This window comes from Manacus vitellinus, unplaced genomic scaffold (genome assembly GCF_001715985.3).
Source record: "Manacus vitellinus isolate BGI_N305 unplaced genomic scaffold, ASM171598v3 scaffold_16_pilon, whole genome shotgun sequence".
In the NCBI taxonomy this organism is placed as follows: domain Eukaryota; kingdom Metazoa; phylum Chordata; class Aves; order Passeriformes; family Pipridae; genus Manacus; species Manacus vitellinus.
Genome location: NW_021939189.1, coordinates 13,623,201 through 13,638,513, shown reverse-complemented (window position 1 = coordinate 13,638,513; position 15,313 = coordinate 13,623,201). Strand labels below are relative to the sequence as shown.

The 15,313-nt window shown below is 36.5% G+C and overlaps 1 protein-coding gene across 3 annotated transcripts in view; it reads left to right on the top strand.

Annotated features, from left to right (window-relative positions):
• NEDD4 (NEDD4 E3 ubiquitin protein ligase) overlaps positions 1-15,313 on the top strand; it is a 42,088-nt gene that overhangs the window by 16,558 nt on the left and 10,217 nt on the right. For all 3 annotated transcript variants that reach the window (XM_018069782.2, XM_018069780.2, XM_018069779.2), the window contains 13 exons: positions 4,099-4,149; positions 4,990-5,051; positions 6,861-6,963; positions 7,660-7,829; positions 8,354-8,471; positions 8,607-8,774; positions 10,585-10,650; positions 11,247-11,366; positions 11,810-12,016; positions 12,961-13,038; positions 13,267-13,321; positions 13,417-13,475; positions 14,363-14,428. In XM_018069782.2, the coding sequence (XP_017925271.1) occupies positions 5,005-5,051; positions 6,861-6,963; positions 7,660-7,829; positions 8,354-8,471; positions 8,607-8,774; positions 10,585-10,650; positions 11,247-11,366; positions 11,810-12,016; positions 12,961-13,038; positions 13,267-13,321; positions 13,417-13,475; positions 14,363-14,428 (1,257 nt within the window). In that variant the 5' untranslated portion in view covers positions 4,099-4,149; positions 4,990-5,004. The remainder of the gene's footprint in view (positions 1-4,098; positions 4,150-4,989; positions 5,052-6,860; positions 6,964-7,659; positions 7,830-8,353; positions 8,472-8,606; positions 8,775-10,584; positions 10,651-11,246; positions 11,367-11,809; positions 12,017-12,960; positions 13,039-13,266; positions 13,322-13,416; positions 13,476-14,362; positions 14,429-15,313) is intronic.

Below are 15,313 nucleotides of genomic sequence, written 5' to 3'. Positions count from 1 at the left end.
AGCAGACTAATTTATGAATGTTTGAATGTTGTTATAAAACTACTGTAGACTAAATATGAATTTTTAAGAAAGCTGTAAGATTCTTGTTCTGTGTAAAATGTGTAAGCCATAAATGGAGAAACAGGTGACGCTTTTGCTCTGATCTTTAGATAAGCAGTTCTCTGAAAATATCTTTGGAAATGAGGGAGAATTAGTGAAAATAACTTCAGTGTGATTTCTAAATTCTCTCTGTTAAGCAGATGGTAAAAATGCTGAGGCATGTTGTGCTGATACCTTGCTGTTGAAACAGCCAGAAGGGCTGAAGGTCCTGCAGAAACACATGTTGTATAATAACCCTTGATCTAACAGTATGTATTTTCTCTATTTTGAAAATGCTGGGGGTCTTATATCTCGTTGTCATAGATGCCAACTCAGAAGAAATGCCTACGTGTAATATAAAAAAAATAAATCTCCTCACCATGTACTTCTCCCCCTTAAAAATACCAGAGACTAGGACTGTGATGGATTGCATGCAACCAAGTATTTATTGCTTTGCAAGATAGAAAAAACATTACTTTTGGAATCTCCGAATTTGGTACAATCTTAACGTGATAATTGAATTTTGCTTTTTTGAAACTGTTGCTTTCCCATGATGAATAGCATATGCTGGCAGTATTTTCTGGAAGGAAAAAAAGCTCACTTCTCTCGATTTAGAGTTCAAGAGAACCAAATAATATACTCAGAGCAACATGAAAAGAAAAATACTTGAAGTTGCTAGTCTAGCTCAGGCAAGTTTTTTTCATTCTCATCAAGCTTGTAACTAATGTTGATGTTTGGGTGTTTAAGCAAGAAGAATGTTGGTCTTATAAGGGATCTATTGAGCTCTTGTTTTCTTAAGCAGCAATAGTCCAGATCACTGTTTGTTTTTTCAGTTTGAATTGATACTTATATTCCCTCCAATAAAAGCTGTGTGCTTTCACATTTTGCAGTACAGCTGTAGATTTCTGTGCAAAGACCAACATATGCACAACTAGCTGCCTGTTTAGTCAGAAAAAGGCTGGGAATATACTTGAATTCTAATACATGCACTAATACCACATAACGTGTGTCACTAAAGTTGGTAGGGAAAATACCTGTTATTTCAACGCCCTGGTCTTGTGCAGGAACTGTTTCAAAAGGCTGTGTGGTGAATCCAGCAATTAAGAAAGGCATTAAATTCAGTTAACTGTCTTCAAAGCTGATAAATTATGGGTAGTGTTCTCAGTACTGCTCTTAAGCATCTGGCCCAGATAAGTGTGTCTGTTTAAAATCTGCTTCTATCCAATTTCTGGTGGGAATTGCAGGAAAAAAAGTCCAAAATCTTAACTGTTAAAGCTTATTAAGTCTATTTTAATAAAATAAATGAAAATGGGGTTTGGACTTGGTTATTTTCTTTTGGTGCTTTTCTCTGAATGCTCGCTTTGGCATTGCACTGGAGTTCTTTAAATGTATTGTGTCCAGCGGCTGTCTGTCCTCACATGTTTTTAATTACTTTCTATAGGCTAAACCAGTGAATCAGTAAAATACAAGGCCTCTCTGTTAGTGTACTGTATCATTAATTGAGGTTTATGCACTTATGGTTTGGCAAGCAGAAGTTTGAGTTCTGCGGCTGTTAAGAAATCAGAAGTTGACAAGAACAACTGACCCACTTGTCTGTCTTGCCTGCTCTCATGAAACAGAGATCCAAAGAGTTTCAGCTCCACTGGCATTTAGTTGTTCATGTGTGCCATGTCTGTTTTGAAACTTCTTTGGCACTTCTTTGAAGGCAGATTCTCAGCTTGTCATAGTGGGGCACATTGCTGGAGATCGTTCCTGCTCTCTGATTTATCTGTTAGTTGTTCAGAGGTCAGCAGAAATCTCCACTGGAGAATTTTCCTCTCTAGCTGGAGGAGAAAGTAGTGTTAAAGGGTTGGTTATCGAGGCTAGCTCTGCTAAAAATAGCAGGAAAGACAGCAGAATAATAAAGTGAATAACAGGAACCTGTACTCGAATTATGCTGGTAACAAACACAGTGTTCTGAGGTTTTCTAAAATAGAGAAAACTTTTGTCCCACATTCCAATAATTTATTTGGAAGGCATGTTCCACTTGAGGATTGCCAAGAACTTTACAAATACTAAGCCTTTTAGCATGTCTAAGGTATGTGCTGTGCCATTTTAAAAAGAACCTCATAGGCAAAAATGATAGCTATTTTTTTCCAGAAACCCGTGGTCTATAATAGCACAGAAAGCTTTGCTTCAGTAGTGCAGGGAAGTCTCAGACTCTTCAGGTATGAAAACCTGTTGTAACTTTCTATCTCAAAGAAGTTTGTGAAGCAAAAAGTTGGGTGTTTTGTATTTAATTTTGCTTTCCTCCCCTTCAAATCTGAACATAAGACATACCTGCAGCAAATTGAATTTGAAGTTATGTATCTCTAAATTTCTAGCATGATATCACCTATGACAAGTCTGCAGCTCTAGTTGTGCTTTTTGGAGATGTAAAAATTAGAGGCAAATATGAGGCACTGATTCTCCATATACATGTGTCATTTGAAGATGAAATGGTCAAACTTAGGGCAACAGAGCTAAAGAACAAAGGTACCAGAATCATTAAAGGAGAAAGAACTGCTTCAGGAAATACCTATAGCCTTTAATGTCAGGGCTGTTTGAATGGAGAATGCTGTCAATGGGACCAAAAAATGGATAGAATTGGACTGGAGTTGTTAATACCGTAAAACACTGGCATTGAAAATTAAAATATAGTTGTGCTAGAAGGAAGGTGAAACACGGTTTTGTCCTGAGGTGAAGGGAATAGATATTGGCAAAATGCAGAGCCTTGTGGTGGGAAAGTTTTGTGAACGAGCACCATCACCTGGGGTGATGAGTTTGAATAAAAGCTTGTGGTACAGCAACACATTTAGGACAGAATAGGCACCAAATCTTTTGTTAGCTAGAAAAATCAGGAAGCCTAAAATTCCAGAGGCTGCACAGGCCATACTGTGGAAGGCTCTCACAGCTCCTTACTCAGTCAATGCAAAAAAAGTGTAGTCTTGTTACAGGGAGGTTTTTTTAAAACTGTAGGTTTATATATACCTTCAAAAAATTGTGTGCTGTCCTGATTTTAGCACACAGGCAGGGATTTGTCTTCATGTTAAATGACCCATATAATACATTTTCCTGCTTTTGTGGAGGTTTGCAAAGGTTTTCAAATCACGAATGGATTTGAAGCAACTCAGCACATGCTCCAGTAATCCTGCAAGAAGTCAAGTCAAGTACTTTGTTGATGGTGGTTATTGCTGAATACTGAAATTACCTACGTGGATTACTGAAGTCTTAATTTCTTTGGCAAGCAGGAATCAATGATCAGAAGTAAACTGTACAGTGACAAGTGTGTATTGTCAGTCCCTGCCCTGCTCCAGCAGCACAGGCTGGAGGGAATCAAGCTGTGAAGCTGCTGCATTCATACTCTGGTTGGAGTCAGACAGTCCAGATGTCTAAGTCAGGGCAGAATCTTTCAGATAGTACTTGTTAAAACTAAACTCTGCCATGTGTGTAGACAAGAGGTAATTTTTCATAGTTATAACAGATTTTGATGCCAAACTTGAAGCTCCCGTGCTGGGCTTGGGACCACCAGAATTTCTGGAACTTCCAAAGCACTTATCACAGATTAAACTTATTTTTGCTTCTTGTTATCTTTGACAGTAGCTGTATTATTTGGAAAAGAAAAAACATGTTTATACATGCCTGTTTTGAACAGCTGCCTGGGCTAATAGACATTGTCAGGTGCTCTTAGGTGGAGGGTCCTTTAGGATGATCTTTCTGCTGGAGATGCTGAACAACTCTCCTCATTTTTCTTAACATTAGTCTGTCTTATTTAATAAACAATCTAAATCTCCACCCCCAACTCCCTCAAAATTCATTTTGAAGAAGGCAGAACTGTCCAAGGCTTTGAGTGTTGGGTCAATCAGAAGTTGTTCTGTACAGAACAACTTTTATTGCCTAGAATTTCAAGGTGCCTTCAGGTCGGGGTGTTGGGACATGGTTTTTAAAACACTTTGCAGCTTTCAGCTTCCTGTGGTTTTTGTTTGTTTTTATTTTCTGTAGACTCGAGATGACTTTCTTGGACAAGTGGATATTCCTCTTTATCAGCTACCGGTTTGTATTTTTGTTTGCTTGTGTTTTACGACTATGACAGGGAATAAATATTTCTGTATGCACTGTGTTAGTCATCTAAGGAGGTTAACTGTACTGATAATACACGTGATTAGGTTCTCCTGCTCTGTGGGTTCTTAGTTTTATTTTGTGGATTTGTTAGGGGTTTTTCAGTGCTGATATTTATTTTAAAATGGAGGTTACCTTGGGTTTAGATATTGGTTTCTGCTGCTACAAGAGTTAAAAGTGCTTTTAGCTTTCTCATAGATTAACAGTTTTAAAGATAAGAAGAGATTGTAATTATTGTAATTTCTTAAAATATTTTCTTCAAAGTCTGTAAATTTACTTTTAATGTTTCTTATTCATATAACCAGATACAAAAAAAGGTAAGTGGGAAATAGAGCTAGTGTTGCTTTGGATATGTTTTTTTTTTCTGTTTTTTTATATTCCTTTTGCAAAGCACGTGATTAGTTTTTTTAAAAAAAATCACCAAGAACATTGAAACAAATAAGCTTTTTTTCATTATCCTCTGAGGTTTCAAAACATTAGTAGATACTAAGAGGTTTATCAGCAAGTGTTTTAAAGACAGAATAGTAATCATGGCAAAACCTTTCCAAGAGCAGTTGTTGTTTTGTTCTCTAGACACTGAGAAGTAACTTTTTTTCTTAAACCAGAGCGTTAGGCTTATTACTAAGATTAAAACTGGTATTGCTGTTACTGTACCTGAACCTGTAATTTAAATTTTAAAATGTTATAAAGAAATTAATTGTAAGTTTATGATAGTTGTCTTTAACTTCAAGTGCTTGATAAAGATTTGTGTTGAAAAAACTTGTCTTATTCCAGACAGAAAATCCGAGTATGGAGAGACCATATACATTTAAGGATTTTGTTCTTCATCCAAGAAGGTTAGTAAATAGCACATGGAAATTCTAACTTTCATATCTAAACAGTGTTGTTGTGTAATTAGTTGTATATATGTAAATATTGTCTAAATTTGTCTCTTTTCATCAAAGAAATTTGAGTGTCCATTTGTAAGATATTGTGGTTCTACTAAAAAGTCAGAATTTGTTTAAATACTTCTAGATTGTTTGGTAAAAATAAATCATTTTTCTTCAGACCACGATATAATTTGCATTGTAACTTCATCTGCCCAATTTACTGTTTCACTTAACAGTGAAAACGGAGGCCAATATTGTGCATTAACTCATTTATCCCTTTTCAACTTAAAATTGTTTCCTGCCTTCCTGTCTCTTTTGTTTATCTGTTTCATGTGAACAGTTTCATGTGATCTTTATAATAAACCTATAAAAAATTACACTGAAAAGCAACTAAACATTTAGGAAGGCCTATGTTAAAAAAGACAAGGAATTTCTAAATTATGGGTAACATTCGGACACTGATATTAATGTTAAGCATTTCATGTTTGTTTTTAAAAGGCAGCTTCTTAACCTAAATCTGAGCAATTTTTAGCAATTTAGAAATAAAATACATGAAATGCACATCAATATTTTTCAGTTAGTAGGTTCCAATTTAGAAATAACAGCAGAATAGGTGGGATCTATAGATCTTCCTCAGCCAGAGGTATTTTTAAAGTATTTTACACTTTTTGATTTTTAGTAGATCAACGGTTTTAAAAGAGTTATCGAATATCAAGCTTCAATTTGATCTCCTATTTTTCTGAATTTAACATTTCCTATTCTATGAATGAATGAAGAATATTTATTGTCTCTCCATGAATGAACTTCAGTTGTTTTTTTGTCGAGGACCTGACCTCTTCTCGTAGTGGCTGCCACATGAGTTTGGCAGTGCTTTACAGTTAGAGGTTCTGCCACAGGTTCAGGCACTTCTCTGCCTTGAAATCTTATGGTAATTTTTAGATGCTTTAGTGCTGCTAATGCATGTTCTTCAATTCTGCTCATATCTGCATTTACTTAGAGAGGAATATTAATAGTGAGGTTACTACCTTCCCAATACCTGAAAAGCATGACTTTTACTGTTTGAATTGGAAAGTAAGAGAGTTGGTGACTTCCTCTTTCAAATGGATATGGACTTTTCTCAGACCTAGATAAACATTAGACCTTTGTGATCCGTTTTTGGGTTGTTTTCCCATTTTGATAAGATGAGTATCCAGTTGACTGACTGGTGATATTTTCAGGACTCTTACTTTTTTATTTTACACCAACAGTCAAATAAATGAGAAAATTTGGCAGATTTCTTTACCAATTCAAAATACTAAGTAAAATCAACATGGGGAAATGCTTTTTTCAGGCTTCTAATGTTGTATTATGCTAAATACAGAGAGGCAGATGCTGAAGTGTGTGAGCTTGCTGTAACTTAGTGTTAGGAAAAATAGTTCTGCAGGTTGACACAATGCTTGATAGATTATCTGCACACAGTTGAATTCTTATAAATATATGAATTAACTTGTCTTTATGTTCTTGTTCTTTATTGTTATGCCTTGGATACTAGGGAAGTTTTCAGTAGAGTTGCAAAGAAAGTTTTCCAGTTATGGTGCATAATATCAAGATGCATCTGGAAATCTAAAAACTCGATACCATTATAGAACTCAATTAATTAATAGAACTCAATTAATTAATTATAAAAAGGCAAGTTTGGGTGGAGAAACTTAATAATAATCCTCTAGTCAGCTATTTTATTTCCTGGGAACAATTTCACAAGTGCACAATCAGATAATTTTATTTTCTCTTCTGCAGCCATAAATCAAGAGTCAAAGGCCACCTTAGATTAAAAATGACTTACTTACCTAAAAACAATGGGTCGGAAGAAGAAACCACAGAACAGGCTGAAGAATTAGAGGTGGGAGAAAAATGTGTTTATTGCTGAAAAACAAATGTTAGGAATCACTCTAAATATAAATGAGCTATAAATAGTGTTTTAGAAACAAACCAGTTAAAAGTGATTGCTTGTATCTTGCATAAAATTGTAAGTCTAAGTTTCTGTTGTAGGTTTAATGCTGTTTGACCACAAACAGACACAACCTCTTTCTGGTTTTAGAATTTCAACTCTCTCCAATTTGTAGAGATATTTTGATTTTAACTGCTGTATATATGTAACCTTTTGTAAGCACATCCAATGTAAATTAATGGATATCTTTTAAAGGCTTACCTCTATTCAGCATCGCCACCTTTGCTGTAATTAAACTTTGTTACAAAAGGGTATCCTCATCCACCTAGGACATTGGCAGCATATGTATGAAATGACATTTGTTCACTTTTTTAAATGTATTCTGTGAATGCTGTTTATTTTCCTGGAATAACGACTTCTGATACTAATATGTTTAAGGAACTTAACCAAGTTTTCTAAATTTCTTAAATAAGATTTCTGCATGCATAATTTGCCCTGTTCATTTTTGAGAAATGAACAGGCCAAGCCAAACTTACTGGCTTGAGATGTAATGGAACTACACCTTAAAAAGGGGGAGAGTGGCTTAATAAATTGAGATACTTTTTTCAGCTTTGGTAATATTAAAAGCACTTATGTGATATCTCTTAGCCTGGATGGATTATATTGGACCAACCAGATGCTGCTAGCCAGCCACAACAGCAGCAGCAGGAATCTCCTCCACTGCCTGCAGGCTGGGAAGAAAGGCAGGACATCCTCGGCAGGACCTACTACGTCAATCATGAATTCAGAAGGACACAGTGGAAAAGACCAACTGCTCAGTATGTGTTTTGGCCTGAAAATTCAAGTCTTGTAGCTGGTTCGCTCTAATTACATTGAAAGCAAGGGGAATTAGTGGAGGGCTTTCTGTAGCTTAACTTTCAAGCCTATGTGGGTAATGGTCACTGGCTGGAGGTCATTTTGACTGCACCATGCACTTCCTTTGCTCTAAAAGTATGTGTCCAGATAGAAACTGGTTGCAATTAAAGAGATAAGAACTATAGTAATGAAAAGGAAATTTTTCAGTTTCAAGCCTGGTTCTTCCTTCCCGTCAGGGACTTCATTAAATTATTTCCCTTATTTTTTTCCTCTGAAATGCTACCTGTTTCTTTATTTTAACTTACACTTCACGTTGACACAAATGCTTGCTCATTTTAAACAGCTTACATGAAGTTTTATGGTCCAGACTGTTCCTTTTTCCTCTGCCAGAACGACTGTGATGTATGTTTTAGCTGTTAGCCTGGCTTACTGTTGAAAGATAAAATGTGGCTGCTGTGTGCTGAGGTCTCCCCTCCCACCCCACCAGGGACAATGTGGCTGTGGCAGATATGGGCAGTGTGCAGCTGGAGGCCCAGCACGTGTTCACTCACCGGCGACAGATATCAGAGGAGACAGAAAATGTGGACAACAGAGATTCCCCCGAGGTAAAAGAGTAAATCTCTAAGTGTTCCTGAAATGCAAATGGCTTTTCAATCTAGTCTACTCAAAAAGCTTGTCTTAACTCATTGTAACTTGAAACTACTTTCTAAAAGCATTTTTTCTTTATTTTCTTTTTAAAGAGCTGGGAAATCATAACTGAAGACGAGGCAACAATGTATAGCAGTCAGAACCTTCAAATACCTCTCTCGCAGAGTAGCTGTGATATTCAGACTCATCTTGCAGAAGAATTGAGTAACAGACTTACTACCTCTGGAAGTTCAGCTACTGGCCAGTCAGCAGCCTACACTGTAAATTATTTTTCTTGTTGTTCTAATGTAGAAATATCTACAGTATTTTGCACAAAATGTTAGTACTGGTAGATTTAGATCCGTAAATATTTCATTTAGCAATTTTTAAATTTTATCTCGAATGCAGAGATTTTAAGAGTAGTCTTTTTACTATGGAAACCCATCTAAACAAACATTTTATTCTTCCCTTCTTTGCTTACATGAATTTCTGCCCGAGGTTAAAACAGGCTTGTGTGAACTGTTTTTCAGTCTGTAAATCTACTTCTTAGTCCAGTGTCATAGGGCTGCTGAAAACGAGGAATGAAGAAAGCTGTCTATATCCTGACAGTTTATTTCTAAAGGAGTTGTGCTATGTGGGTGATTTTTCCCACTACAACAACTCTTAAGATAGATCATTTTTCGTTGTGAATATTGGGATAAAGTTTTATGATTGGGCTGAGCAGACCTGCTGATTCCATAGCAGTGAAAAAGGGAGCTTGCCATACAATTCCACAGCCCTTGTGCCAGTTGTGAAACTTGTCTGACCTCTGGCTGAGTCTGTTCAGCTTGCTAAACCAGCAGAAAACTATTCTCTCTTTTCCCCAACTCTGTTTTTTTGCAGCTGTAGCAAGCTGAAACAGCATGCTGAGTTGTCTGACAAACACTATGGTGGCAAAGGAAAGCAGCAGGAGTACATAGCCAGAGATGAAACTTGTCTTTTTGGTGGTAGCAAGCAATTAAGCTCAGCTGTCTTGTGAAACCCGAGCTCCACAAACAGCCCTGTAACCTGATACATGACCTGAGAAATCCACTGTCCATTGAGGAAAGCCCATAGAGGTGACCCAGACCAGTCTGTTAGATTTGGGTAGTGAAGTAATCATTAGCTTTTGTGATGTTGAGGATGCCATTCCAAAGGTAAATTTGGGATTGACTGTGTTCATCTGAGTTTGTACAAATGCATCACTGGTGTTGCTGGAAATAGCCAACTGAGAGTAACAAGACTTTACTTGATCTCTGCTATTCAGCATCCAGTGGGTAGCAAGAAAACTTTTATTTCAGCTTGCTTGGGTGGCCTGAGCAAAGATAGAGGCTGATGTTCAAAATATTTGCTGGAGTCAGATAGAATGACATTCCTGCATCTCTTCACCTCCACTGCCCACAAAAAAAAAAAAAATTAAAAACTTAATCGTGGTTTTTCTTTGAAGTATTCTAAAAGGGTACGTAGACAGGGAAAAATCCTTCAAATAATCAGGGAAATCCTGGAGCAAGATGAATTACAGTTGCTTAATTGTAGCAAATTAGGTCTAAGTATGGCACTAGACAGAAAGGTGACCGCTTATGCGAAGTCCAGGGATTGAATTACTCTTCTCAAACTGGCTGTGTTGGACTCTCACATCTTGTCATTATTCACTTAATCTATTCTCTGGAAAGTTGTGTTAACTGTGATGTATCACAGGCTTTACTCTACTGACAAGATAACACAGTAAGTTCTATGCTGTAAATTCAACTGTGATGTAACTAGTTGTAATTAACTCTAATGTTTTACATGCCAAAACATCTATTGCTGTGGTTTTCTGAACTTTCACAAGCTTCTATTATTCTGTTTTAAGATTATAATAGACACTGTGAACTTAATGTTTCTAGCAGTGTTAAAACAGGAGTTTCAAAAATATATTAAATCACTGTTTCAAAACAAATACAACACTTTGTTCCAGATGAAAACTGTAATAGTTTGAAGTGTAATAACCATTGTTGACTGCTTGCTGCCATCCTTAAAGCTGCTAATAATAATAATAATAGCTAATGTGTCATTTCTCTTCACTACTTCAAGAACCATTCCGGCAGAAGAGGTAGTTTGCAAACATACAGACTTGAAGAGCAGCCTGCACATCCAGTGGTATGTCATTTTCCAAAAAACACAGGCTTTTATGTGTATTATGTGCTGACATTTCAAATGAGATTTGGCCTTCCATGTCCAACAGCTGTCCTGACAAAATGACAATTATGACTCTAGTTCAGTTGTAAAGCTTTCAAGTTCCAACTTTGTTTAGCATTAGCTTGATGCATGGATAGAGCCTGCAGAAGGAAGGCTCTCATGAAGATACGAGTTTTGTTTTTCAGATTGTTTGCCTTATAATTGTTTACTTTTAGTTAAAAGCTATACCACATTACATTATGTTTTCATGGTGACACTGCAAACTATGAGCTGCTAGCCAGGAGTACTAGGCTGGATCAGCCATGCCTAAAGCAGGTTTATAAACGAATTATTTTACATGAGGAGCTTGACTTTTAAATAAACAAACAAATAAAAGCCTCTTACTTCAAACTATTCATTAAGGACCTAAATACTTCTTATCTATTTTATCCAGTTTGTAAAAGTCATGAACCTTCTGGATTATAGTTTTGTTGTTTTAATTTGACAGAGGAAAACCTTTTCACAGTAAATTTCATGGTTTTCTTAATTGTTTTTCATCTGTTGTTACTAATATTTAGTTACTGCCTACTTCATCTGGATTACCCCCAGGCTGGGAAGAACGACAAGATGACAAAGGAAGATCATATTATATAGATCACAATTCTAGAACCACTACCTGGATAAAACCAGTTGTACAGGTACTGTCTTGTCTAATATATTGATGTTTTTATTCATTTAACCTTTTAAACATCTCGTGTTATAGAAATGAAGTTGAGAGACCTCTTTGACATAGAGCCTATGAAAGGCATAAACTAGTAAAGTACTACATAAAATATCTGAGAGACTTCAAGGAGAGTTAGGAACAGTAATATTTATGGCAAGTCACTCTACTATGAATGTACCAAGGAGGTTTTCTGGAGTGATAGCTGACTGAGAAGGCTGAAAGTCTTTTTTTAACCTTGATAGCATGATCAGTGATTTTTAGTCAATGTTGTTGATATTAGACTAAACAAATCTGTACTGTCTGGCACTTGCTTTATGAAACTGCTTTCATCAGTCAAAAATATAGGCTAATAGAAAAATTATATTGCTTTACAGGGCTTTGATTTGATATGATTTTTTTTTTGGTCATTTACCATAGATTGCTACAGAAACAAGTCAGGTGTCGGCTGCACAAAGTGTCTCTATAGGAAGACAGCCACAAGCAACATCAAGTGACTCATCACAACAGTCTTCTCAGCAGCAGCCTGAAGTGGAGCAAGGATTCCTCCCTAAAGGCTGGGAAGTCCGACATGCCCCCAATGGGAGACCATTCTTTATTGACCACAATACCAAAACCACAACATGGGTAATGGGAAGCTGCTCTCATGGACTGAAATTCTAGTTCCTCTCAAATCAAAACTGTGCTACTTTCAGCAAGCTTCTGTATAGATCTTTAGTGCCAAGATAGCTGTGTCTGTTAAGGAACATATGTAATGCCAAGTAATGTAAAATACGTGAAATGAGTAGAAGATTATCAGTTTTACTACTTGTATTGGTATTTGAAAGTTTATCTTGGAAGGAGGAAAATACGAATCTGTTTTGCAGATGTAAAGTACCTCCCAGATGACATTGTAAAACTGAGATAGCTTGTATGTGCTGTTAACAGAAATCAGTTTTGTAAACTTACCTTCAGGATGAAATCCATTACCTTGTATTTATCACAGGGAACAATGTGGATATTTAGGAAAGCAGACCAGGTGCAGCTACAATATGGATGAGGGAGTTGTACAGCTGCAGTTCCACAGAGTGGCACTGCACACCACTTGGCAGTGCTATTAGATGGACTTAAACATTTCAGGAGTAGGTCAATATTACTGACAGGTGAAAGGGAAAGAGAGAAATGCGTTGAATGGATTCAAAATGAGGATTCTTTTCTCCAGGTTTATGGAAAGAACTCATTTAACACAACCACCTGACTAAACAACAAAAAACCCCACCAAACCTAAAATGCACAAGGTGTGCCAGAAACTGTATGCAAAGAGTAATTCGACTCAATTACACAAAAATTGAGTTGAATGAGGGAGTTTTAGTTATATATATGTAAACAGAATAAACTGAGAGGACACTAGAAGATGATTGTAAATTACTGGAGTAGTGAGAATCCCCAAGGATTCCCCTGGCTGCAGAATATGCAACAATTACCTAGTTGGTGCTAGGCATATTTACACAATCATTAGTAAAGAGGAAAAAATTAAAAGCAGAACAAAACAGCAAAAGGATTTTAACATGCTGCTTGTTTTCTTTTCAAAGGAAGATCCAAGACTGAAAATTCCTGCTCACCCGAGGAGAAAGACTTCCCTAGATCCAGTAGACCTGGGCCCATTACCAGTAAGTAAACTGTTTTGTATTTGTTTTTCAGATGAAACAGTGTAATCATTTAAATTAGTATTATTGACATTTGCATATGAGAAAATGCAGCCTGCTTTTTCCTACAAAAAATACCCTATTTTTGAATTCCAGTGCTGACAGTAGATTGGGGGTGGGGGAATGCCCACAACTGCAGATCATGTTGAGTTCTGTGCAAACTGTATAATCAGAAATTTATAATTCTTGCAGCCAGGGTGGGAAGAGAGAACTCACACAGATGGAAGAATATTCTTCATAAACCACAGTATGTACAACGTTGTATTCTCCCCCACTCATCATTTTATTTCTGAACATTATCTAAATGGAACTTAATGGAACTAATCAAGAAATGTCTTGCAGATACAAAGAGAACACAATGGGAGGATCCCCGACTGCAGAATGTGGCTATAACTGGACCAGTAAGCATTCCTTATGTAGATTTTCATGTTTTTCAAGAATACTGTTAATAGCATCCAAATAAACTCTTGTCATTTATCAGTTATTCAGTCTAGAAGGTGAAACTTCCAGGGCCTTTGAACAAAGCATTTTTATTTTTTCTTAAAGACTATTTAAAAAGCTTTCTGTGGAAATGATCTTTAAATGCCAGAAAAAAAAAAAAGCAGTTCCCATGGTAGTAAAAGTTTCCCCCTGAGGGGGAGGGATTTAAAGTGGATAAAAAACTGTATTTTTTTTAACCCACACTAGCTCAATTCAAGAATTAAACTCGAGAAAAAAGAAAAAAAAATCTCTTTAAAAGGAATGAAATTAATTTGCAACTGAAAAAATAATTATCTAGCCTTGATACTTAATCTGAAGTGCAAAATCACCAGGACTAATTGCAAAGCTGGTACACATTATAATTATAGATGGGTTTTAGTGTTCAGCTGATATGTGTGTTTATTTATAGCCCACGTATGTAAACAGCCTTCCCTGTTCATGGAAAATAGAGGGGTTTGTAGCCAGGTCTCTCATGATACAGCAGGAAAGACTCCGCGTTCTGTACGTCACCAAAGGCATTTGGGTCACTTTGATCTGGGCCAGGCAGGGATCTCAGCTTGTTACATCAGCTGATGGTGAAGTGCAGCATAAACTCTATGGAACTGCTCTGAGCAGAGAAGTGCTTTTCATTCCAGATGTTTATGAGTTGAAAGTCTCCTCTGCCACTCAGTAAAACATGTATTCCTGTTATCTCAGAACTTAAATGTGTTGTCTGTGTTTCACAAACGTAGACTAGTTTATATGACATTAATTGTTAGATGATCTCAAACTTTTTCTTTTTTTTTTTCTTTTTTTATTCCCCTCCAAGGCCGTGCCTTACTCCAGGGACTATAAGCGGAAGTATGAATTCTTCAGAAAGAAATTAAAGAAACAGGTCAGTTATCATCAGGAGTCCAGCAGAAGGTTAAGAAACTTAGACCCCTGAACAAGGGAAAACTTAGGGTACAGGGAAGGTAAATTTACTGTCTGATCACAGATACATTTGTGAAGCAGCAACTTGGTAGCAACTAGCATTGAATCTAACAGCAGGGTTTGTGACTTGATGCAGTGATGAGACTGCAAGCAATCTAACTGAAAAAGTAGGAGTTCCAAAAGTTTACAAAAGTCATGAACCTGAAAGTAGACCGGCAATAGAAATGGCTGATCAAGCATATAGTAGTTTTTGAAACTCAGGATATGGAAATGGAAGTTCTCCAAATAGATTATAAATTGTCCATGTAGAAATCTGTACTGTCATTTTGATCAGGCTGGATGACTGAAATAACTTGTTACAGCCTTAAAATCTGAAGTTTATGAATCTCATTGGCAAATTGTAGTTTGAAGTGGCAGTGCCAGGTGTATTTATAACACATAGCATAAAAGACTGTAAATAGCATCTGGACAGCCAGATAACAATGAGTCTCTGCACAAGTGCAATCAAATTTTGTGTCCTTGGGAGATATTTTACATATATAATAAATAAAATAGTTTAGATCCACCTTTTACCTACCAGGTCTGCCTATGCATTTTGAGCTCACATGTAAGTTGCATGCAATTATATATGCACCTCATTTTTTGTGTTCTTAGTCAAACAAGCTTGGCATTCATTCAAATGTCATTATGCTAATCTGAGAAATGATATACAACTCAGCCACTCAATATAATTGTGGTAATTTAAGAATTAAATACAGCTGTACATTTTGTCGTACTTAAAAGAATGGGACACTTAGCCTTGTAGTTAGAATATTGAACTGGAAGGAGAAGTAAGGCAGGTAAAATG